Here is a 26126-nt window from a genome sequence, read left to right as displayed (position 1 = left end):
CCAGAATACTCTTCCACCTGCTCCAGCTTCTGCAGGGAGTGAATCGTACAAAGGATCTAATCTGAATCTCACTGATAAATTAAAGCACAGATACAGTTGGTAAGAAGGAGCAGAAACTAGGAGACACTGAATATATTTCCTGACCCAGATTCTGAATCCATCTAATCAGTGCTCTGGATGTGGAGGCAAATGATAATACTGTTTGAATAGATAAAGTAAATATATTAAATAAAAAATTTATGTATTCATTATATGATCAATAGAATCTTTTTTTTTTAATTTTTTATTTATGTGCATTTCAAATACAATTCAAGAAATCACTTGAATGGCATACATAAGGAGACTAATGAAATCATACCTAAATAAAAATTTCTAAAGAAATAAAGCGAAAACGTCTCTTGTATTTAAGTCCTGGATACAAGGATCCAATCCTACAACTTCAGGAAACTTTAGAAGAGAGAGGAAATAAGCTGGTGAAAACGAGGACGCTACATTATGAACAGAATCCTGAAGCCTGCTAACAACTTCCGGGTAGATTTTGTAAGGTGCGCACATGGACACACCGATTTTATAACATGCGGATGCTGGCGCATGCATGTTATAAAATCAGCGGGCTGCGCGCACATGCGAGCTGGATTTTATAATCTGCGCACGCAAGGGGGGGTACAGTTCTGCAAATTCGCGTGGCAGTGCGTGGCTGGGCCCCTTTGAAGATGCATGCGGCGTGTGCAAGGTCAGGCCACACGCGTAACCCCCGTTTTTTGCGCGCGGGGGGGGGGGGGGGGTTTAAATCAGGCCTTTAGGCAATAGGCGTACAACAGGTTGAAATTTATCACGCAAGAGGAAAGTTGTGAAGGCAAAAAATATACTTGAGGCACTCTGATACTTAACATTTGCAGGGAAACTTAAGGAAAAAAAGATTCCCCCATTTGTACTACCCTAGGCTTTAGTAGCAAAAACTGCTTCCTCTTTCTTTGAGTCTTTCTGGCCAAGTCGGGGAAGACACGCACTTTCAAATCAAGAAAGTTCTCTAAACGATGGCGAAAAAACATTTTGAGAATCCATTCTCTATCAGACTCCACGAGAAAAAAAACAATTAAATGTAGCAGGAGTGACCAAATCCCTCTGTTTCCAGAATATTTGTAACATCCAATTGAGATTCAATGGTGGTAAGAGTCTGGACACCATGCTGATTCTTCACTACCTTTTCTGAATGGTGGAATATAAAAAACCTTTGAAACAAGAGGAAGAGTTTTCTCGGGAATTTTGAGAGCCTCCATCAAATATCTCTTCCACATATCTCTAGAAGAAATTAAGGGATCGTTTGGAATATCTTTTAATTCATTAATGTCCTAAGAGTCTCACAAGCCTTTCCATTACTTGAAATCTCATTCTCTGCCTCTTGAGCAATAGAATCTTAAAAAAGTATCATCCACAGAGTGGGCCACTTCTTCAGTGGCAGTGCTGTTCAATGCCAAGCGGTGAACCTGGATCCCGTCTTCTGTTCCCTGGGCCTGCTGGGATTGGAAATGCTGCAAAGACAGCATTCACAGTCACAGTAATCATACAACCATAACACTTGATGGTCAGGCTCAGTGTCCATGATTGCATGTTTCAAGAAGGAACTCTGGTGCATAAGCCCCTGGCTGAGAATTGTCACTGCAATGACTGGGCTAAGTGAGTTGGGACGAATATATAAAATAAAGAGATTTTTGTTTTTAAAGATAGGGGTGTTGCAAATGGAAACTCATGATGCCCTTGCCCAACAACAGCAGTTGGCTTTGATTGAGATGGACAAGAAAATGTTAAGAGGATTTGTGGTATGTTCAGACAAATCAGCAAGAACCAAATCTAAATAAGGGCAATTGAACCAACTGAAAACTGTCTATTTGACATGCAAAATTCTATTAGAACATATCCATTCTAGACTTTTTTTTAATTCCTTTTTAATCATTTCCAAAACTTTAAGATGAATAGGGTGAAATTTGCCTGAGTTTTGTTATATGCTCAGTAAAGGATCTGTAACAGAGGATCTTTTTAATATCCAATTATAAGTTTAGAGTTAGTGCTAAGTTCTTGATGAAGCATATGGAAACTTGTATTATTAACATAAAAAGTCTAAGTCTATCATATTTAGTCATTTAGACTGTTCTGTTTCAGGATAAATATTGTTGTGAGGAGAGCGTCTTACCTACAAACAGAGCTCAAACACTTCGCAACCTGGCCTTGCAATTGAAGGACTGTGCGCGCCCCTCGGCCCATCAGAATATGGCCGTCCTGGGCGACATGGCAGCAGCAATATATGTAGTACCACGCACTCATCTGCACCTTTCCCCTCACCTACCCTACGTCACTCAAGATGTTAAGTAGAAAATGTTATCAATACGAAACGTTATAGTACTATTATATTTATCTGTTACCAATGTTCAAAACTATGTGTTATAGTTTACCGCACCAGGCTGTTTCCATCGCTCAAGATGCCTGTTATAGTTTGCTGTATTACCTTGTTTCCAATGCTCAATATGCCTGTTATAGTTTACTGTATTACGTTGTTATAACTGTAAACCGGAGTGAAGGACTGCTCCAAACCGGTATATAAAACCACACAAAATTAATCTGTGGGGTCTGAAAACTCAATGGACCCAATTCTCGCAACCACTAACAAGAGAATAGGTCTGACCCCAGCTATGCGGAGAGATGTGGCGTGGTGGTTGCGCCCTACAGTTCTCACCATAGGAGCACCGTTCCGTGCCCAGACACCATCAATTGGTTCTTACCACAGATGCTTCAACCAAGGATTGGGGAGCCCATCTGGAGCACGTAAAGATGCAAGGTCCACATGGGAACATACTCAGCAGATAAACCTGCTGGAACTCAGAGAGATAAAGAATGCCCTTCACACGTTTGGCAACCTTCTGGGGGGAAAGAATGTCATGAGCCATATGGACAACCAGGTAGCCATGTTCTACATAAACAAGGATGGCAGGTCCTATTCCTAGATCTTGTGCAGAGAGATGGTTCAGATCCTGGAGTGGGCAGAGAGACAATCCATTTCTCTATCTTCCCAGTGTGGCAAACAGCATGGCCAAAAGGCTAAGCAGAATCTTTCATCCGCTATAATGAGCTCTTCACCAGAATGTGGCAAACAAACTCTTTGCAACGTGGGGCCTTCCATGCATGGATCTCTTTTTGACATAAGAACATGCCAATCTGGGTCAGACTAAGGGTCCATCAAGCCCAGCATCCAGTCTCCAACAGTGGTCAATCCAAGCCATAAGAACCTGCCAAGTTCCCAAAAACTAAGTCTATCCATGTTACAGTTAGTAATAGCAGTGGCTATTTTCTAAGTCAACTTAATTAATAGCAGGTAATGGACTTCTCCTCCAAGAACTTATTCAATCCTTTTTTAAAACCAGCTACACTAACTGCACTAACCACATCCCCTGGCAAAAAATTCCAGAGTTTAATTGTGCATTGAGACAAAAAGAACTTTCTCCAATTAGTTTTAAATGTGCCACATGCTAACTTCATGGAGTGCCCCCTAGACCTATTATCCGAAAGAGTAAATAACCAATTCACATTTACCTGTTCTAGACCTCTCATGATTTTAAACACCTCTAACATATCCCCCCCTCAGCTATCTTCTCCAAACTGAAAAGTCCTAACCTCTTTAGTCTTTCCTCACAGGGGAGTGTTCCACATGTTTATTAACTCCTTCAAAAAAGTGAAGCAGATTTGTGAGGCAAGACTTGCCTTGGATAAAGCCATGCTGACTTTGTTCCATTAAACCATGTCTTTCTATATGTTCTGTGATTTTGATGTTTAGAATACTTTCCACTATTTTTCCTGGCACTGAAGTCAGGCTAACCGGTCTATAGTTTCCCGGATCACCCCTAGAGCCTTTTTTAAATATTGGGGTTACATTAGCTATCCTCCAGTCTTCAGGTACAATGGAGGATTTTAATGACAGGTTACAAATTTTTACTAATAGGTCTGAAATTTCATTTTTTAGTTCCTCCAGAACTCTGGGGTGTATACCATCCGGTCCAGGTGATTTACTACTCTTCAGTTTGTCAATCAGGCCTACCACATCTTCTAGGTTCACCGTGATTTGATTCAGTCCATCTGAATCATTACCCATGAAAACCTTCTCCATTACGGGTACCTCCCCAACATCCTCTTCAATAAACACCGAAGCAAAGAAATCATTTAATCTTTCCCTGATGGCCTTATCTTCTCTAAGTTTTATTTATTTATTTATTTATTGTTTTTGTTATACCGAGTTTCATGATAGGCATCACATCAACCCGGTTTACAAATAACAAGGAGTGTAAAGCATAACGTAACGTAAAAAACAATATTTTCAATAAGAACCTTGAACTTTAAATACAGTGAATCAGAAAAAGGGAGAGGGAAAGTTACAAAAAACAAGGAAAATAAACTTGGGATGGAAGGGGAGAAATTGAACAGCACAATATTTACATTTCAGCCTATTGATACATTAGAATAGCAAGTGAAAAAATAAGACTATGAAACGGTACATAAGTGTCCCTTTAACCCCTCGATCATCTAACTGTCCAACTGACTCCCTCACAGGCTTTCTGCTTCGGATATATTTTAAAAAGTTTTTACTGTGAGTTTTTGCCTCTACGGCCAACTTCTTTTCAAATTCTCTCTTAGACTGTCTTATCAATGTCTTACATTTAACTTGCCATCGATTATGCATTATCCTATTTTCTTCTGTTGGATCCTTCTTCCAATTTCTGAATGAAGATCTTTTGGCTAAAATAGCTTCTTTCACCTCCCCTTTTAACCATGCCGGTAATCGTTTTGCCTTCTTTCCACCTTTCTTAATGTGTGGAATACATCTGGACTGTGCTTCTAGAATGGTATTTTTTTTAACAATGACCACGCCTCTTGGACATTTTTTTTTACTTTTGTAGCTGCTCTTTTCAGTTTTTTTCTAACAATTTTTCTCATTTTATCAAAGTTTCCCTTTTGAAAGTTTAGCACGAAAGCCTTGGATTTGCACACTGTTCCTCTTCCAGTCATTAAATCAAATTTGATCATATTATGATCACTTTTGCCAAGCGGCCCCACCACCATTACCTCTCTCACCAAGTCCTGTGCGCCACTGAGAATTAGATCTAAAATTGCTCCCTCTCTCGTCGGTTCCTGAACCAATTGTTCCATAAAGCTATCATTTATTCCATTCAGGAACGTTATCTCTCTAGCGTGTCCCGATGATACATTTACCCAGTCAATATTGGGGTAATTGAAGTCTCCCATTATTACTGCAATACCAATTTGGTTAGCTTCCCTAATTTCTCTTAGCATTTCACTGTCAGTCTCACCATCTTGATCAGGTGGACGGTAGTATACCCCTATCACTATAGTCTTCCCCGACACACAAGGGATTTCTACCCATAAAGATTCAATTTTATATTTAGTCTCATGCAGTATGTTTATCCTATTGGATTCTATGCCATCCCGGATATAAAGCGCCACACCTCCTCCCGGGTGCTCCTCTCTGTCATTGCAATATAATTTGTACCCTGGTATAGCACTGTCCCATTGGTTATCCTCTTTCCACCATGTCTCTGAGATGCCAATTAAGTCTATGTCATCATTCACTGCTATAAATTCTAATTCTCCCATCTTACTTCTTAGACTTCTGGCATTAGCATACAAACATTTCAAAGTTTGTTTTTTGTTTGTATTTTCATTCTGCTTTTTAATTGATAGGGATAAGTTTGAATTTTTTAGCTCAGGTGAGTTTTTAGTTACAGGCACTTGGACTATTTTTCTAATTATTGGAACCTCACTGTCGGGATGCCCTAATTCTAATGCATCATTAGTATCCTTTGAAGATACCTCTCTCTGAACCATGCGCTGCTGAGCGACTGTCGGCTTTCCCCTTTGTTCTAGTTTAAAAGCTGCTCTATCTCCTTAACTTACTGCTGGAATAGCTCAAGCTTCCTCCCTTTGAACCGCTGCATAGCAGCCATATGAAGTATCTAACTTGGAAGATGCTCTTCCTAGTTGTGATGACCTCAGCAAGTAGATTAAGTGAGCTACTGGCACTGGTTCACTACTCCCCATATCTGCAGTTTCACCACAAGGTTACCCTGCGAATGTATCCTTCTTTTTTACCTATGATTGTATCAGCTATTCACTTGAATCAGACCATCACACTGCCAACGTTCTTCCCAAAACCGCATGGGCACACCAAATAAGAGCAGTAGCAGCTTCAGTGGCTCATCGCCACAAGGTGCCGTTTCTGTACATTTGTAAAGCTGCCTCTTGGTCATCGCTGCATACAATGTCTTATTAAGACCAGCAGGCCTCTTTGGACGCAGCGCTGGACTCAGTAGTACTAGAATCAGCAAGAAGATAATGAGATTGTCCATAACAAGGGCGCGTTGAGCACACACTGACCATCCAGAACGGCAGGACTCTTTTTCATCCCATCTCTGAGTCTTAGAACTCCGCTCACAACCCTCAGCTGGGGACTCCCAGACAGCATGGCTAATTCAGCCTACTTATCGATGGGATAAAAGCAAGTTTGCTGACCATAAATGGCGTTTTCAGTAGATAGCAGAATGAATTAGCCATGCTGACCCACCCGCCTCCCTGGACATCCTCTGAGTTCTTCACTTCGCTGGATAAGCTGCATCATAGACTGAAGGAGAAAGATGGCACCATGTGGGAAAGGATGCGCAGCCACACAGAGCCAAAGCTCTGTGATCTTTGTGAAGCTCCACCCAGGCCGCCTGGAGGACATCCCAGACAGCATGGCCAATTCACCCTATCTACAGAAAACACCGTTTACGGTAAGCAAACTTGCTTTTTTCCCCCAGAAAGATACCAAAGCGGTTTACATCATTCATTCTACTTTTATTTTGTATTTTTTGGAATTGAGGGGTACCATGTGTTACAATCTCACCTCCTGTTTTCAAAGACTTTTTTCTCCAAGTCCTGTTCTTCAATTATTTATGAGACAGCGATGCATCACTGAGTTGTGTGCCGGGATTTCTGATGATGCGCACAGCAAGCACCTTAGGTTACCTAGCTTCCTGAAGGCAGATGGGCCAAAATCTTAAGATGCTTTCAGAAACATTGATCTTCAATATGTCCTCGGGAATGACATGAGGAGCTCAATATTTTTAAACTACCAATTTAAGTGTTCTTAAAAATAAATATGAAAGATTATTTTTCTAATGCTGGTGTGCAGTGTTCTAGCAGCAATACTGGCCCCGGAAAAAAAGTGAAAGGGATCATAACCTGCAAAGATTCCATTAGACCAACAAAAAACAAGTAGTAAATCAGCTCTGAAGATCACAAAGGTTCCAGGTGACATTTTTAGATTTAGACTGGCCTTCCACCCAGGAATCAAGACAATGACTACGTACAGCTCTGCTATCTTTAATATGCAACTCTGATCTCATGCTGGTAAGGGATCACGGTCATTAGTCTTCACATCATTCTATATAAGCACTGCCTTCCCTGCGGAATTAGGCATACATCAGCTGTGTAAGATGTCAAGACTCATTTCTTTCTGCTCAAACGGAAAGGAAGGCATTTTTGGCTGCTTTCCAAGCTCAAAAGAAACATACTGTTTCCTGGTAATGGGAATTTGTAATTGATGCTACTGAACATCTAACTGTAAGTAGAGCTGTCATTTTTGGAACCACATTTTTTTGGTAAAATTATAAAGCATTTTGTCCTAATTAAATGCCTGTTTCCCCTTAAAATACAGGGAAAGAGGAGCCAAGAAAGCATTTTAAGGAAGGCCAAATTTACCTTCATAATTTGCTATTTTTTGTGTGTTCTTTCTTCTCACTATTGGTTCCACTGGTAGAGTTATGTTCGTTCTGACAGCAAGATCTGATATTTAAGACAAAGCTATTATTGCCCCATAATATATATACATTTACAGAAAGACTATGAACATATATTATATAACTACAAAAACAAATTTGTTACATCAGTAGACAAAAAATACTTAGACCAAATATATTTTCCTAAGAAAAATGCAATGACAAGCAATTAATTTGTGTACCCGATTCATCCTGCTTGTCCTCGGAGAAAGAACATTTATATTATGTAAGGATAAAACAAAGGCAAAGACAGAAATAAAACCAGCCATTCATCTGTCATGCCACTGGGTTATTCATGTCTAAAGACATATTTGGGTCAGCTCATCTTAAATACCAATGATCAAAAGACGTGTTTTCTGAAAAGCAGGCAGCCAGTTTGAAAAGGAAACACTGCACAGTCAAAGACGCTTCATTACCTGAATATCCATATTTTAATCCAAAACCTTTTGAGAGACAAAGTATAAAATCCATGTGCTACATTTTTCTTTCTGTTCTTTTGAGCTTTTGCTGGCATAGGATACCATGAACCTTCACATACAACTACTTAGGGCTTTTCCCTCCATTTTTAAACCTCTCCCCTCCCCATCTAGACTGATCATTCCAACAACAGTCCTTGGCCAGAGGACACAGAACTTGGCTTTCTCCAGAACTTACGGCACATGCAGCTATATGTCTCTGTTAAACAAATGACAGCAGATAAAGATTTACTATATTTAGATATGGATTTTTTTTTCATCTCCTATTTATACAAATCATCTAACAACTGATTGTTGCCCTAGTTGAACCTGTTGGAAATGCATTTAAGTGGCCTGAACGTTAGCTCAAGACCAGGGCTTTATTTATTTATTTTTATATGCCGGTGTTCGATTTTACATATCACATCGGTTTACATTCAAACAAAAATGCAGGAAATCAGGCATTTCCTTTGTCTAATACATTGAACATATATAATATGGAAATTGTTAACAAGGGATATAAAAAGAACATGGAGATGGTTAACACTACGGGTTGCACGAAGGGGTGCACAAAGGTGAGTGCCCCTTTGTCGCGCCCCTTTGTCGCGCAATGCCTGGTGTTCTGGCGCCGTTTAACGGTCCTGCGCTGTCATAATTTGTGGGGGGGAATTGCCTTGAATTGAGTTCCGTCACTTCTTTTCAGATTTAAGAGGCAGAACAGGGGGTTCCAGGACTCCCCTCCAGGCTGTTGGCAAGGAAGAGTAGGAGAATTGTATCAATTATTTATAAAAGCTTTCAGCACTGGCACTTTTTTCTTGTTTTTGCATTTTCTTAAAGAATCAGTTAAAGCATTTAAAAGAATGTTAAATTGATAAGAAGTGGTGGAATGATATAATGCATTTTAGGATATTTATACAATACGGATGGATTATTCTCAAGGGTACAGTGCTCAATTACATCTATTTTATTTATTTTCTTCATTTTTTTTTATGCCACCTTATCACATTTACAAAATCTACATAGTAAATTAATAAATACATAATAGCTCAATAAAATACAGTTTTAAAAAATATAAATCAACAAAAAGGCAGCCAATAACACAGACTACACAACTGAGGTCACAGAGAACCAACCAGGACAAACTGTGAAAGACAATGGCCATGGCCATCACTAGCATGGAAGCACCTCTGCACACCCCAAACCACAGAAGGACGTGCAAAATGGCAAGTGGCTCATCCAATCAACAACACTGCAGAAACCCTTCAATAGCACAGAGCAGAGACTTGACTGGCACAAATGAGTCCCCTAAAAGAACATCTTAGAAATATAACTTCATTAATCCAAAAACTGATAGATGTAAAGGTTGAAATGAAGAAAAGGCTCTTGACTGGTTTCTTAAATAGACAATAGCCAGTTACCTTTCTCAAGTCACTTGGCAACAAAGATGCAAAGCACAAGTGCATTACAGAAGGTAATGTACTTCTGTTGGTCTTAACCAAAACTAGCCTCCGCTGACACAGGGATCTGACAGAAGATTTTATCCATCAAACGCAATTGCTTCTTTGAAATACAGCAGTGGAGATGCTTACTCAAATCGAGGGTTAGGGGTGTGGCCCAAACATTTTTCTATTTCATTTGTCTTTTTGTTTCATTTGTTTTGTTTCTTTAAAAAAAAAAAAAAGTGAAGAAAGGAAACAAAATTTGTCAGGTTCAGTCTCACCCCCCCGCCCTTCACCCCCAGCTAGGTGCCAGCCTTCTCTCAGTCTCCCCACACTGCAAAATATGTGACCAACTTGAGTTAGGTCAAGATCTTATTTCCCCTGAACCAAACAAAGATGGAAGAACAGCAAGGACTGTGGATTTTACAATATGCCTTAAGACTGGAAAATGCAGACATTATGGAAAAACAACTTGGGAGAGAAACTTTATTTGACAAGGCCCCAAACTGTCTATACTTGATTCTGCCTGAAACAAAGAGCTTGGAAACAGATTAGAAACTGCTTATCTTGAAGCATTCCTAAGGCAATACAGTCACTTATATAATAAAAAAAAAAAAGGAGAATCCTCCAATCAAAAGTTGAGTTTGGTCCTTATCTATATCCATGCACTATGCCTGTTCACTCACTATAAAGCAAGTAAAATCCAGGATCAAAAAAAAAAAGTCATCATCACTGGAACTTGCCTTCACCCAGAGCCTAGTCAGCCAACATAGATACCTTTGAGATCAGCATTTCTACTGCTCCTGCTCCTCAAACACAGAAACTGCCGGCATTCCTGCCTGAAGAAAAATACTGACTGGAGATCCCTACATTGAACCACTGAACTGAAGAGCTCTACGCTAAGCCAGCATTTCTGCTTTCCTTCTGTAACAAGCATTATAGCTGTTTAACACTCCTGCCCAGCACAGACTCTGATCATCACTTCTATCCCTAATTACTTTCTTACCTCACTGATAAACAAACATGAACTCCTAATTATGTTTTATTTAATTTCTGTGATTTATATTCAGCTTCTCAGGCACTTGAAAGCTGATTATATTCAGGTACTGTAGGTATTTCTCTGGCCCCAGTGGGCAAGCTATCTAATACCTGAGGCAATGGTAGGGTGAAATGACTTGCCCGAGTTCACAAAAAACGGCAGAGGGATTGGAACCCTGGTTTGCAGCCCACTGCTCTAACCACTAGGCTTTGTGTATTCATAAATCTGTGCAGACACATATGAAGTTATATACATACATACACACAACACACACATGTGTGTATCTACTCGATAAGGGAGCCCTGACCGACGTGCCTCAAATACGCAGTAGAGAGCAGCTCTACCGCGCATGCGCAGGCGAGCACGTCAGTCAGAGCAGAGCGTGCCTGAAAAAAATGGCGCAGGGAGGAGCAGTAGCAGCGGCGGCGAGGAGCAGTAGTGGCGGCAGCAGCGAAGAGCAGTACGACGGCTGCGGCGCGCGCGAGGGATGGACCACCCCCCCCCCAGAGATCTTCTGTCTCCGCCATACGAGGGAAGGGGTTGTGGATGAGCTGAAAGGGGAGGGGATTGAGAGAGGGGGAGTGACTGAGGGGAGGGAGAGAGTGAGTGACTGAGGGGGGAATGACTGAGGGGAGGGGGGAAGGTGAGAGGGAGGGAGAATAGAGGTGGGAGGGAGGTGGAAGGGAGAATGAGGGGGAAGGAGAATGAGGGAGAGGGAGTGGGAAGGAAATGGACCAAAAAAATTTTTAAAGTTAAGCCCGTTGTTACGGGCTTAACGGCTAGTATATGTATATACTGTATGTATATATACAGCACTTATTATATACACATGTAAGAGTATTATCAGAAACTTTACATAAACATTTTTACACATCAATTATTTTAAATACCAATCTAATATTTAAAAACCATACATTAACACAATTTACAAAACCAATCTGTTATGCGCCCGCCCCGCGCACGGGCCTGCTCACCTTCATGGTTCCACAGCGGGTTCCAGGATGACCTCCCTCGCGGTAGTTGCCAGCCCTGCCAGGCCCCAGCATCCCGCGGCGGCAGTCACCGGGCCTTCCACTGTGCGCCAGGCCTCACGCTGAGGCTCGGCGTCCTCTGCCATGTTAGCCACGCTCCTACGCCCGCGCGGACCGCCCGGACTCATGTAGGGCCAAGGGTGGGTCTTAGCTCCATGGCGCGCCCTGATTGATCCCTCGATATAAGGAAATTCCTGTCTATGCTTCCTTGCCTTGGCAATCGGGTTGGTTTGTTCTGAGATTGCCTCTGCGTTTGTTCCTGCTCTTGCCTGTTCCTAGTCTCATTCCAGGATCCTTTTGTTCCAGTTCTGTTCCTGCATCCTAGTTCCTGCGTCCTGCTTGCTCCTGTGTTCGTCTGTCTACCCAGGTAGTACCCTCGGACTGTCTTACTGGTACTGACCTCAGCTTGTTCCTGACCTGCCTGCCTGCATCAAAGACCTCAGCTTGTTCCTGACCTGCCTGCCTGCCTGCCGCCTGCCTCAAAGACCTCAGCCTGCCTTTGACCTTGTCTGACCTCCGGTACCCTGCTTTACTGACCATTCCTCGGACTGACCTCTGGATCTTGACCTTTGCCTGCCTGACCTTGTCTCCAGATTCTGGCTCTGTTCCTCGCCTTATCATCACCAACTCAGTTCTGGTTCTCCTTGTTCCAACCAGCCTCCAACTTCGAACCCGATCGCGCTCCCCGTGTCCGTGGGCACGCCGGACTTTCATTCTCTCAGGTAACCCTGCGAGGCCCACCTAAGACCAAGCGGCCTGGGTCCCTACAGGCTCCTCCCGGGGGGACCTCGGGCTTCCAGTGGTGAAGTTCTTCACAGCGTCTGTCCCCTACAGTGCTCCGCCCCCTGGGGGCAATTACCTCCTGTTCCCTTTCAGGAGACGTTCCTTCACTGTCCCAGGACAAGGGTCCACTCCCGAGCACAACAGGTTGCCAAGGCCATGGACTCGGCGGAGTCTCCCACCTCCAGGGCCCTACCAGGACTGGCCGCCACAGTGAAACAACATCATCAAGCTTTAGACGCTGGCCTCTTCGATAGAAGAACTGCGCTCTCAATTACAAGATACAGCGATGGCCAACCCGGTGGGCCTCTCAGCCACTATGCTTCCCAAAACAACCTGGCACTTCCTGCACCCCCCAGGTATAATGGGGATCCACGCTCCTGTCGTGGCTTCCTTAATCAGTGCTTTATGCAGTTTACGTACAACCCTCGTTGTTTTGAAGGAGGAGATCACTAAAGTCAACTTCATTCTGTCCTGTTTGGAAGGGAAGGCTCTGGCATGGGCCTCTCCCTCATGGGAACGTTCTGATCCCATCCTCTCCGAGCTATCTGACTTCATTGCTCTCTTCAAGCAGACCTTTGGAGACCCAGGTCGTATGGCTATCGCTAGTCACAGCTTACTCCACCCTCCGTCAAGGGTCAAGGACCCTCTCCAAATACACAGTGGAGTTTCAGACCTTGGCCACAGAAATTGGGTGGCAAGAGATTGCCTGCAGGCCATCTTCCTAGATGGACTCTCCTGTGCTCTGAAAGATGAGCTCTCAGTCCGTGAGACTCCTACGTCTCTAGAAGACGATCTCCCTTGCCGGGAGGATTGATCGTCTCCGTCAAAGACACCTAGAAGTAAAGGCTCCATGCCCCCCCTCCAGTACGCCCCACAATTGCACCCTGCACTCTAGCAAAGACTCCTGCACCACCACCTTCCTCCATGGTAGAACCTATGAAAGTGAATCGTGGGCGATTGTCTCCGACCGAAAATCTCCGTCGGCGAAAGGAGGGGCTCTGCCTTTACTGTGGCACTTCTGGACATAGTCTGCAGTTTTGCCCCATCCGTCCGGGAAACTACAATGCCTGAGCCCGGCAGGGGTCCCGAAGCTTGAGCACAACTGTTTCTGGCCCTCAACTCTTGCTTCCTGTATCCCTGGGCATCAAGGCCCACACCTTTGCAACCACTGCTCTTATCGATACCGGAGCGAGCAGTAGCTTCATTATGGACGATATCGTCAAACTCTTGAAAATACCTCTCCAACCCCTAGAGGTGAGTCTTCGTATTGCCTCCATCCAAGGGGAACATCTTCCAGGTCTCATTACTCACCAGACAGTAGATTTGCGTCTCACTGTGGGTACCCTCCATGAGGAAGAGACATCTTTCTACATCCTAAAATGCTCAGCGCATCCTGTAATCCTGGGGCTACCCTGGCTCCAGGTCCATGAACCCCAGTTCAGTTGGCAGTCCCTGCAGTTGGTAAAGTGGGGCCCAAAATGCCAAAAGACCTGTCTGCACCCAGTATCCCCTGTGATACCCATCTTGAAATCAGTTACCCTTCCAGGTTTACCTCCGCAGTATTCTGTCTTCAGCGATGTGTTCTCTAAGCAGAAAGCGGATACCTTGCCTCCATTACGCAAGTTCAACTGTCCTATTGAACTTCTGCCGGGCACTATGTCTCCCAAAGGCAGAACCTATCCATTGACCCAGCCTGAGACTCAGGCTATGTTGGAGTATATTAAAGAGAATCTAGAGAAAGGCTTTATCCATCCATCTGATTCCCCTACAGGAGCGGGGTTCTTCTTCGTGAAGAAAAAGGACGGTGGACTACGTCCCTGTATTGATTACAGGGATCTCAATGCGATAACTCGTAAGGATCGATACCCGCTACCCCTCATTAACGAACTGTTCGATCGCCTTGAAGGGGCACGAATCTTTTCCAAACTGGACCTGAGAGGTGCATACAATTTTGTACGCATCCAACCTGATGACATTTGGAAGACTGCGTTTAATACCAGAGATGGCCACTACGAATACGTGGTAATGCCTTTTGGGCTATGTAACGCTCCAGCCATCTTTCAACGCCTCCTGAATGAAATCTTCCGAGATCTCCTGTACAATTTCGTAATCGTATACCTCGACGACATTCTGATCTTCTCTAAGGACATAGAATCCCACCGTGAACACATCCGCATCATCCTCCAACATCTGAGAGAGAATCATTTGTACACAAAACTGGAAAAATGTCTGCTTGAGCAGAATTGCTTACCCTTTCTGGGATACATAATCTCTGATCGTGGATTCTCAATGGACCCGGAAAAACTTCAGGGAATCAGCGACTGGCCTCGGCCAGTAGGCCTTCGGGCGTTGCAACTCTTTCTAGGCTTCACCAATTATTACCGAAGCGTCATTGCAAATTACTCTTCCATAGTTGCCCCACTCACTGCTATGACTAGAAAAGGGGCCAATACCCGAGTTAGGACGCCTAAAGCAATTGCTGCCTTCCAGAGGATTAAAGAAGCCTTCAGCTCCAGCCCTGACTCTTTCATCCGGATCCCTAACATCCATTTGTTGTGGAGGTCGACGCCTCAGCGATCCGCACCGGAGCCGTTCTAGTCAACACTCTCCCACGGGCAAGCTAATCCCCTGCTCGTTTTACCGTCATAAGTTTTCCCCCACGGAACAACGTTACACCATTGGTGACCGCAAACTCCTTGCGGTCAAACTAGCACTTCAAGAGTAGTGCCCCTGGTTGAAAGGGACGCAACATAAGTTAAACATCTTCACTGACCACAAGAACCTTGAACATCTCAAAGAGGCTCAACTTTTGAACCCCTGTCAGGCCCGATGGGCCTTATTCTTCGAGAGGTTTGATTTTAACCTTTGCTTTCATCCTGGTTCCAAGAACTTGCGCGCTGATGTGCTGGTCCAGATCATTCGAGCCTGAAGACATCCCGGAGGTTCCTAGCTTCATTATCGACCCTGCTTGTATTTCCCTTGCTGCAACTACCACAGTCCCTGCTGGAAAGACCGTCGTTCCTCGCTGGCTACGTGAATGCGTCTTAAAGTGGGCCCACGACTCCAAGCTGGCAGGCCACCCTGGTCGTGCCAGGACCATGGAAATGCTGCGAAGGCACTATAGCCTACTATGATGCAAAATTCACAAAACTACATGGACTCATGTCCCACTTGCGCCCAGCAAAAACCGCCAACAGGGAAGCCTTGGGGCTTGCTTCAGCCTCTCCCAGCACCTACCAAGCCATGGTCCAGCATTTCAGAGGACTTTATTACTGATCTACCTCCTTCCCAGAATAACACAGTGATTTGGGTCATCATCAACCGTTTCTCAAAAATCTGTCACTTTATCCCCTTGCTGGGCCTTCCTTCAGCCCCGGAACTGGCAAAGCTCTTCCTGAAGAACATCTTTCGCCTCCACGGACTCCCCAAGGAAATTGTGTCTGATTGGGGACCACAGTTTGCTGCCAGATATTGGCGTTCCTTCTGCAAGATTCACGAAACTACATGGACTCATGTCCCACTTGCGCCCAGCAAAAACCGCCAACACGGAAGCCTTGGGGCTTGCTTCAACCTCTCCTGATATATCGGCCTACTATCCCCAGGGTAATGGGCAGGCCGAAAGGACCAATCGGACCTTGAAGACATTCCTACGCTCCTATGTAAATGATCAGCAAAATAATTGGTTGGATCTTCTTCCCTGGTCTGAGCTGTCGCACAATACTCTTGTCGCAGCAGCAACCGACATATCCCCCTTTGCAGTAGTCTTCGGACGGCAGCCCCGACTACCTCTTCTTGTTCCTCTGACGGTTCCATCTCCAGCGGCTCAATCCATGGCTCAAACCATTCGCCAAGTGTGGACCTGGGCAAAGGAGCGACTTTCGCAAGGTGCTGAACAATCCAAGCGCACTTCTGATCTTCATAGATGAACCGCTCCCCTCTTTCGACCTGGCCAGAAAGTGTGGCTGAATGCTCGACACATTCGACTGAGACTTCCCTCTCACCGTCTGGCTCCGAAATACATAGGCCCATTTCCTCTGATCCGAAGAGTGGGAGCTGTCTCAAATCAACTCCAGCTACCTCATTCATTAGGTATCCACAACACGTTTCACGTGTCTCTGTTGAAGCCGTTGGTCCTCTCCTGGCCCTCATGCAAAGACCCTTCTGCTCTGCGTATCTCTGCAGAACCTGACACTTCTCTCCAGGTAAAAGAGGTCCTCAATGTCCGGCGACGCCAAGGCAAGTGGGAATACCTCTTAGCCTGGGAGGGCTATGGGGCCGAGGAGAATTCATGGAAACCCTCCCAAAACATCCTTGATAAGGATCTCCTGAGGACCTTCCATAGAATGTACCGAGAATCCACAGCCTCATAGGGGGAGGCCTAGAAGGGGGTTACTGTTATGCGCCCAGCCCGCGGCCGTCCCACACATGAGCCTGCTCACCTTCATGGTTCCACAACGGGTTCTGGGACGACCTCCCTCACAGTAGTTGCCAGCCCTACCAGGCCCCGGTGTCCCGTGGCAGCGGTCGCCGGGCCTTCCACTGCGCGCCAGGCCTCACGTCGAGGCTCGGCATCCTCTGCCATGTTAGCCGCGCATGCGCAGACCCCCCGGACTCATGTAGGGCCAAGGGTGGGTCTTAGCTCCACAGCGCGCCCTGATTGATCCCTTGATATAAGGAAGCTCCTGTCTATGCTTCCTTGCCTTGGCAATAGGGTCAATTTGTTCTAAGATTGCCTCTGCGTTTGTTCCTGCTCTTGCCTGTTCCTAGTCTCGTTCCAGGATCCTTCTGTTCCAGTTCTGTTCCTGACTTGTTCCTGCATCCTAGTTCCTGCGTCCTGCTTGTTCCTGTGTTCGTCTGTCTTACCCAGGTAGTACCCTCGGACTGTCTTACTGGTACTGACCTCAGCTTGTTCCTGACCTGCCTGCCACCTACCTCAAAGACCTCAGCTTTCTCCTGACCTGCCTGCCTGCCTCAAGACCTCAGCCTGCCTTTGACCTCCGGTACCTGACCCCTGCTTTACTGACTATTCCTCTGATTGACCTCTTGACCTTTGCCTGCCTGACCTTGTCTCCAGATTCTGGCTCTGTTCCTCACCTTGTCATCACCAACTCAGTTCTGGTTCTCCTTGTTCCAACCAGCCTCCAACTTCGAACCCGATCGTGCTCCCCCTGTGTCCATGGGCATGCTGGACTTTCATTCTCTCAGGAGACCCTGCGAGGCCCACCTAAGTCCAAGCGGCCCGGGTCCCTTTCGGGCTCCTCCCGGGGGGACCTCGGGCTTCCAGTGGTGAAGCTCTTCACAGCCTCTGTCTCCTCCAGTGCTCCGCCCCCTGGGGGCAGTTACCTCCTGTTCCCTTTCAGGAGACGTTCCTTCATTGTCCCAAGACACGGGTCCACCCCGAGCGCAACACAATCATACCATGAGCACACCTCTCACTCAACAATCATCCATACATCCATCTTACAAGACACTTAATAGAGTTACATGTATCCTACTAAAATTCTGCAATGCAGGTCAATACTTATTTCAAAAAACCTTAACAGTACTGTTTCTTATAATTTGATCCTTTTTCTTTGAACTCAATTTTAATCCCTTTCTTTGAAGCGCATGCTTGAATGTAATCCACTCTAAAGTACCAAAAAGCAGAAAACAAATAAAATAAAGTAAATAATAAATAGAAATTACTGAATTTAGATAAATCAAAGAAAAAATTATTTATTCTGAGTCCAATCCCCCCCTTCCCCTCAAAAAAAATAATACTGTAAGCCAGGGGTGACCAACCCTGGCCTCGATAGCCACAAACAAGCCAGGTTTTCAGGATATCTACAATGAATATGCATGAAAGATTTGCATACAATGGGGAAGTGCATGTAAATCTCTCTCATACATATTCATTGTGGATATCCTGAGAACTTAGCCTGTTTGTGGCTCTCCAGAACTGGAGTTGGCCACCTCTTCAGTAAGCAATACATACTTACAAGTTGCAGTTTCCCTACAACATCCCAGCTCTTACCCCATCTGCGGGTTTAAATGGAGCAGGAGTAATTCCCAGATATACTGTTTCAAAGCTAGCACCATTTAAGAAAAATAGCAATGACTGAGGATTGCTCCTGCCCCATTTTAAACCTGCAGATGGGGTAACAGTTCAGGAGATGGAGGGGTCCAGGGATTGTGCTGATCTGAGCCATGAGGCTTTATTTTTTGGCAGCAGCAAGGTTTTTTTTGTTAGGAGGGGGAGGTGGTTATGGGGATGGCTGCAGCTACCAAATTTTTTTTTATAAAACAAATGAAATTTCATTCATTTTGCTTTTGTTTTCAAAACAAGAAATTTTGCTGAAACAAACCAGCAATTTCAATCAAAAGGCACTTTCCCCATAATTAACCTTAAATGCCAAGGACAGGAGTTTTAATTTATTAAGAAATTCAGTGGCAGCTAGTGAATACATAAAGGCTTGCATCGGTCAGTCAGTTACACTGTTGTGTCTGTCTGTAAGTTGCAATATACAATGTACCAAGACAATATGTTCTGTCTGGAAAGCACTGTCACAAGCGCACACATGCACAAACACACACACAGGCAGAGGCACACACATACAGGCTATGACTGACCAGATAACATGAGCAACGCCAGGTGTTAGCTAATCTGCTTTGTCTGCAGAGCCCCATCTCTCATACTCCCACACAGAGGGAGAAGCGGGCATAGTTACACACACATAGGCACACATAAGCACACAAAAGTACACAGAAGCGCACACACAGAAGCGCACATGCATACACACATACACATGCAGGCACAGGCACCCTCCCCCCCACCCCCCTCCACACACACACAAGCGCAGATAGATACATGCAACACACACACAAGCTGAGGCCCTTTCCCTCCATATACAATATAGATTAACCCATGTTAATATTATCCCTTAATTACTTTTTCAGAGTTCACATCATCTCATAACTCCATTATAAAGTCTTAATCATCCACCACCTACTCCAGACCAGGACTGCTCCCAGTCCGGGTCTTTAAGTTACATATTTTGTAAAGATCCATCGTAAATGCATTTTTTATTAATTGTTATACTCTCTTCTTCTTCTTCTTCCCACTCTCCCAGTTGTATAATTCCTTGTTCATTGTAACTGTATTTTCTGCACCAGTTAGTTGTTCCAGTTCCATGTTTAATGCACAAACTGTTCAATGTAAACCGGTTTGATGTGACCCCTGGTCGTGAAAGCCGGTATAGAAAATAGCTAAATAAATAAATAAATAAATAAATAAATAAATAAATATACGCAGAAGCTCCCAAACAGACACACAGGCCTCTCACACACACAGACTGTTATAGACCAGACTACCTGACCAACACTGGGCATTTTTTGCTAATACAATTATAAAGAGGGTAACATCTGTTTATAATGCTGCAAACCCAACAAAAGTCTAGTCTTCTGATTTTGAACATTCTATAATTTCAGTAGTGAGCTATTGGGTAGTCCTGCCAATATAGAATTACAATGATCTAACCGAATAACAATTAGAGTGTATATCAAAGTTGCAAGGTCACTAATCTCTAAAACTGGTTTCAGTTGACAAAGTTGCTGATGGAAAAAAGCCTTACTAATATGTGTCACGAATTTGGCTGTTATCCAGCCTCCCCACCAGCAGGGGCCCTCAGTGAGCCATGCTCTACTCTGCTCTAGCCACCACCTTAAAGGGTACATGATGCAGCAAGACTTGCCCTATACGAAATCTCCTTCACAGTTTGCTCGGGACCTCATCATCGAGAAACGACATGACTTAAGATTGCCATACTGAGTCAGACCAAAGGCCCATCAAGCCCAGTATCCTGTTTCCAACAGTGGCCAAGCCAGGTCACAAGTTCCTGGCTGGATCCCAAGGGGTAGACAGATTCCAAGCTGCTTATCCCAAAGATAAGAAGAGGAGTTCTGCAACTCCACCTTAATAATGGTTAACAGACTGTTCCTCCTCCTGGAAGAAAAGTCTTTTTTTTTTTTTGCCTTGTTTCTGTGTGGTCTTCTTGTCTTGTTTCCTTGTGGCTTTAGTGGACCTTCTTGCCTTGCCTTCTTGCCTTGTTTCTATGTGACCTGTTTTGGCCTTTTTGCCTGGACCCATCATCCCTGTTTGCTCCCTAGTCTTGTCTGGGCCTCCCAGTGGCCCTCTTTGTCTATTGTCTGTCTGGCTTTGTCTTGTATTTACCTTGTCTTTCCATTGGTTCCTTTACCTGGATCTGTGTTTACCATGCACTTTGTGCATCTGCTCTGAAATCTGGTAAAAAATCCGAGGGGAAAACGCACCCATATAATTTGTACCACTGCAGACAGTTTGAAAATTGCTCTCAGAGTACAGTTTAACAGTGCACATCAAGTTTGAAATGGTTTGGAAGCGTTTGTCTAGTCAGGTGTTGTAAAATAATAAATTATAAATGTCATTTGCAAACAGATATAAAGCATGGCTCATGCCATAAAAATGCTCTGTGAGGTTCAGTTGGCTGTTACACAATGCTCCCAATCCGAGCTAGCACAGCTGTGACTGCCTTCTTCCCATTTTTCTCCATTGCTAGAAACAGGACGATGACATGGGATGCTTTTCAATTCATGGCCAGCATGGCTAGGATTCACAAAAAAAAAAAAAAAAATGCAGCCTCAACATGTATAGCTCCTTTAAGCTTTAAAGATAGGGATATTAAAAAGCTAATGAATCATTGCCGTTCCCAAATTAATTTTCTATTTTAAATAGAACTCTGAAATTTCCTCCGACTAAAGCCACACGACTCTCCTCGACTAAAGACTGAGCGTTTTCGATCGAGGACCATCTATCTGGAATAATATTCCTTCAGACCTCAGATTGGAACCCTGTCTTTTAACTTTCAGAAAAAAACTCAAGACGTGGCTCTTTCACCAAGCTTTCGGGGATTCTCCAGACAATCACTAGTTGCCCTTTCTCTTACTTGGACGATGACCTTGATCTTCATGAACGATGACTAGAGCACCGCTAGGTTAAAGCACTCTTAAGCTTTAACCCGTATCCTCCATTGTATTTCTTAATTATTTCCACCTTTACTTCCTTCCAGCTATATAAGCTTCCAAGTTCCTTACCCTTGTTGAATGTAACTTGCCTTACTCATTTCCTTTTGTTTAATTTTCTTCAGTTATGCTACAGTTATACCCTTGTTAAATGTAAACCGATCCAATATGGTTATTACTATGAAGGTCGGTATAAAAAAGTGTTAAATAAATAAATAAATAAATAAATAAAATATAAATCTCAATGTTAGGAAAAACCACTCAGTTTCTTTCTTATATTGTATATGTTGGTTTCTATATGAAGCATTTTCGGAATATTCATGCACACTCTGGAATGTGTTGGAATAGGATGATACAGATGTTAGTGCTCTACTACCAAAACGGGGATGAAAAATGAAGGCGAGATTCTGCATTGATTTTTAGTGAAATCCGAGGACCAGGAACTCACATCACTTCTGGTGCAGAGAACACATAACTCCAATACACTGCTACATAAAGTTCTCAATTATTTGTTATTTACTACGATCAGTTTAGCTACCTAACCTGCTTCACTTCTACTGAAATGTAGATGTGCTTACAACTTTCTTTACTCTTGGTCTGGAAGCTGTTCTGTCCCAGACTCCAAAGTGAATTTTAAGTTAAAGATCTTATAGCATAATTTTATATGTAGCTACATATCCTTTTCATTGTCAATCATTTTACAAAAATTATAATATGCTAACATACCTCAGCAGCAAGGATTATTGCATCTTTTTCTCTCATCCTGTCTTCATAAGCTAGTAGCAGGGGTGACAAGTATTTCATATCCAACTGAAAGAAAATTATCAGTTTAATCTAATTCATGATCATAGTTTTAAGAAACTGACACCAATTTTAAAACTTGCACTTCCATACAGCTAAATTGTTTTGATTTGAGAAAAATGAATTTCTAGCTATACCTCACTTTTACACCTATGTATTCCCTCTTGGATAACAATTTCTACCTCACTCCTTGGATACGTTTTCTCCTTCTGCCTCCTCTACTGGTGATCTGTGTTTGCTTCTTGACCCTAAATTGTCTTCTTCCACTCACAGTTTTGGCAAACTGCCCGCACTTTCCATATCTTTAATTTCTGCTCCACTAAAATATTCACCCATACCTTTGTGACTTGATTTCTATAGCAGATCTTCAGGTTCAGAGCGTTGTCTCTTTATAGGTTAGGAAATCACTGTGCAGCTCTGTATGTGAAGGATACAACTGCAATACTAAGCATTTAAACACACTGAAAGAGCTCTTTTGAAGGGTTTATAATACACTCCATTCACAGTATGGCTAGGACATTTTTTTTTAACCTCTCTCTTTACATTTGTAACCCACCCCAAACTTTGAAGGGCTGTGGGTAATAAATACTTTTAAATAAATTAAATTAAGGTAAAAAATAAATAAATTCTGTACTCTTGCTTTTTCAGATTATTATAGTCTTTATTTTGCAGTATACTGATAGGCTAGAAGCAGTGGCACAGATAAGGTGTAGATACAAGGCCCTCGTCTATTTTTCAGCTCCAAATGCAGTTTTCCTTTCTTTCCTCCTTGCTTAACTAGTGGGTTTGCGTGTTTCTACTCTTCTTCCTCCTCCTCTGGTCCCCTCCCATATGCTTCATCTTAGAGTTCTCTTGATTTCTTAGCAAAGTACTTTAGGATTCATTCTCATTATGCAAACTAAACCATTTCTCTTTTGCTTTTTATTTTTCCCTTGGAGAATTACAATACATGAAATGGCAACTTTATTATCACTACAAAGAAAGGACAAAACCTAAAATCTGGAACATTCAAAGATTAGGTAAAGATGTCACTGTTACCAGGTACGGTTCAAAGGCAGGCAAAATTATTTATAATCACTGAAGGTTGGGCCTTCAGCATTCAGTTTACTTTGGCTGTTCCATCGCTGCTTTTTTAGTTACAACTTATTAACCCTCTCACTCCTTCGGGGTTATATGCATGGCCTACTACATTCCCAAAATTCTACTGTAACTTTATTTTATGGCCTCTCAATACCTTAGTTTCTAAATTTCAACGAGTCATTACTAGGAGAAAAAAATAGCGATTACATTTCTTCTATTCTTCAAGAACTGAATCCCAATCTTTTGCAGATTCTAGTATAAAATTGCCCTATTGTTCTTCAAAATCCTCCACGGGACTGCTTCCACACACTTTTTTTGACTTCAAGTCTATAACACCAAAAACAAACTGGGATTTCATTGTAGCAATTTCAATTATATTAAATACTAGGTGATCCACGCCAGTAAATTAAAGGATCTTGAAATTGAGTTTCATATGAGCATAGTAACCTCAAGAACATCAAGCGATTATGCTAATGAAATCAAATAATCTTGGGGGTTTCCAGTTAAATAATTGAATTGGTGTAGTCTAGTTAAAAGGATTTAGGGCTACATCAGTAATTAAAAATTTGGCCATTAGTTTGAAAATAGGATTTTGACCGGTCCTGTAATTTATAAAAATTGAATTATAATGAGACTGCACTCTGCATTAAATTTCATTTTATAAAAAATAGAAAATACAGGATTAGATTTTGACCAGTGATTGTACCAACACGGCTTAAAAATATTTTCTGCTCATTGACAGAATTATCTTGCCGGTGCTGAGGTCTAATCTATCCTTAAATAAAATACACAACAAAATAACAAAAAATAAAATATTAAAAATAAGTTTAAGGTTTGAATAAAAATTGTTTTTTTAGTTTTGATAATAAAAGATAACAACTTTGAGATTACAAGTTCTATTCAGATGCCACAATATTAGCTAGTTAATTTCTGGTGGTTAATATATTATACTAGCTTATTCCCTGATTTTTTGGTGGGAAAATGTACAGGAGCACGTCCAATAGCCAAGGGAGAACTAGGGCTTCCACCCCTTCTGCTCCTGGCTCCCAATGTCGCCTGAAGAATCTCACAGCCTTGGTGTTGTGGAACGTCATCATGAGATCCATGCACGGTGTGGACCACCTGCAGCAGATGAGTAGGAAAGCCGCTTCTGACAGCTCCCACTCCCTGGGATCCAGATGGTAATGGCTCAAGAAGTCCATCTGAACCTTGTCCTTGCCTGCGATATGTGAAGCTGCGATCTTCTCTAGATTCATTTCTGCCCAGCGGATCAGCTCCTGGGCTTCCAAGGCGACTAGTCGGCTCTTGGTGCCTCCTTGGCAATTTATGTAAGCCACTGCGGTCGCACAGAGTCCATACTGATCTTCCCTGCACCAGGGGAGAAGAGCCTGAAGAGCAAGGTGCACAGCTCTGGTCTTCAACCGGTTGATGGACCACGAGGACTCCGCCACCGACCAATGGCCCTGCACCGATCTGTCCTGACAGACCGCATCCCAACCAGAAAGGTTCACATCCATGATTACCACAGTCCAAGAGGGGACTTCCAGGTCTATCCCCCGGTGAAGCTTGTCCAGGAGGAGCCACCAGGAGAGACTGGACCGCGCAGACTCTGTAAGAGGAAGTGGTAGCTGAAACTGTTTGGAGACTGGATCCCATTGGGAAAGCAAAGCTGATTGAAAAGGTCTCATATGCGCAAAGACCCATGGAATCAGTTCCAGGGTGGAAGTCATTGATCCAAGGACTTGCAGGTAATCCCAGACCCTGGGCATGTGCATTGTTAACAACGAGTGAACTTGAGTTTGCAACTTCTGAATCCGCCCCTCGGTGAGGAACACCTTGCCTAACCGTGTCGAAAAGAGCTCCTAAGAATTCCAGGGTCTGGTAGGGAACCAGATGACTCTTGGCCCAATTGACTATCCACCTCAAAGATCACAAGAAACGCAGGATACAATCGACCGCCTCCCGACAGAGTCTTGGACTTTGCTCGAATTAGCCAGTCATCCAGATAAGAGTGTACCAGCACTCCCTCCCTCCAGAGAGCCGCTGCCACCACCACCATCACCTTGGTGAAAGTCCTGGGTGCTGTTGCGGGGCCAAAGAGCAGGGTGCAAACCTGATAGTGTTCCCCTAGGATCATGGACCTCAGGAACCTTTGTTGGTCGGGCCGAATTCCTATGTGCAAGTAAACCTCCGTCAAGTCCAAGGATGCCAGGTACTATTCCCTTGTGAATCGCTGCAATTACAGATCACAAGGCCTCGTCTCATTGTGAAGATTTTGCTGCTCCTGTTCCTTGGGACACACCATTTCTGCTAAGCTGGTGGCTCTCAAGAGCTGATTCCACACCTGCCCGTGGTCTGCCTGGAAGACAAACCAGACAATCTGAAGGCTCAAAATTTCCAGTTCCCTCGGAAACAGGAGCAAGGAAGGGGAGCACCCGTTGGTCTTGGTTTGTCATCAGGCAATTTGTGAACCTTATTTTCCCCCAAGGATTTGATCAAGTCCTCCAAATCCTTACCAAACAGCAACTTGTCCTTAAAGGGAAACGACCCCAGCTGCGCCTTGGAGGAAACATCCTCAGACC

At 43.6% G+C, this 26126-nt stretch overlaps 1 protein-coding gene across 4 annotated transcripts in view; it reads right to left on the bottom strand.

Annotated features, from left to right (window-relative positions):
- Positions 1-26126, bottom strand: part of CEP89 (centrosomal protein 89) — a 491071-nt gene that overhangs the window by 322569 nt on the left and 142376 nt on the right. For all 4 annotated transcript variants that reach the window (XM_029608396.1, XM_029608398.1, XM_029608395.1 and 1 more), the window contains one exon: positions 22390-22473. In XM_029608396.1, the coding sequence (XP_029464256.1) occupies positions 22390-22473 (84 nt within the window). The remainder of the gene's footprint in view (positions 1-22389; positions 22474-26126) is intronic.

This window comes from Rhinatrema bivittatum, chromosome 7, assembly GCF_901001135.1.
Source record: "Rhinatrema bivittatum chromosome 7, aRhiBiv1.1, whole genome shotgun sequence".
Taxonomy (NCBI): Eukaryota; Metazoa; Chordata; class Amphibia; order Gymnophiona; family Rhinatrematidae; genus Rhinatrema; species Rhinatrema bivittatum.
Note: the sequence above shows the minus strand (reverse complement) of the source record. Positions and strands in the feature narration are given on the sequence as shown.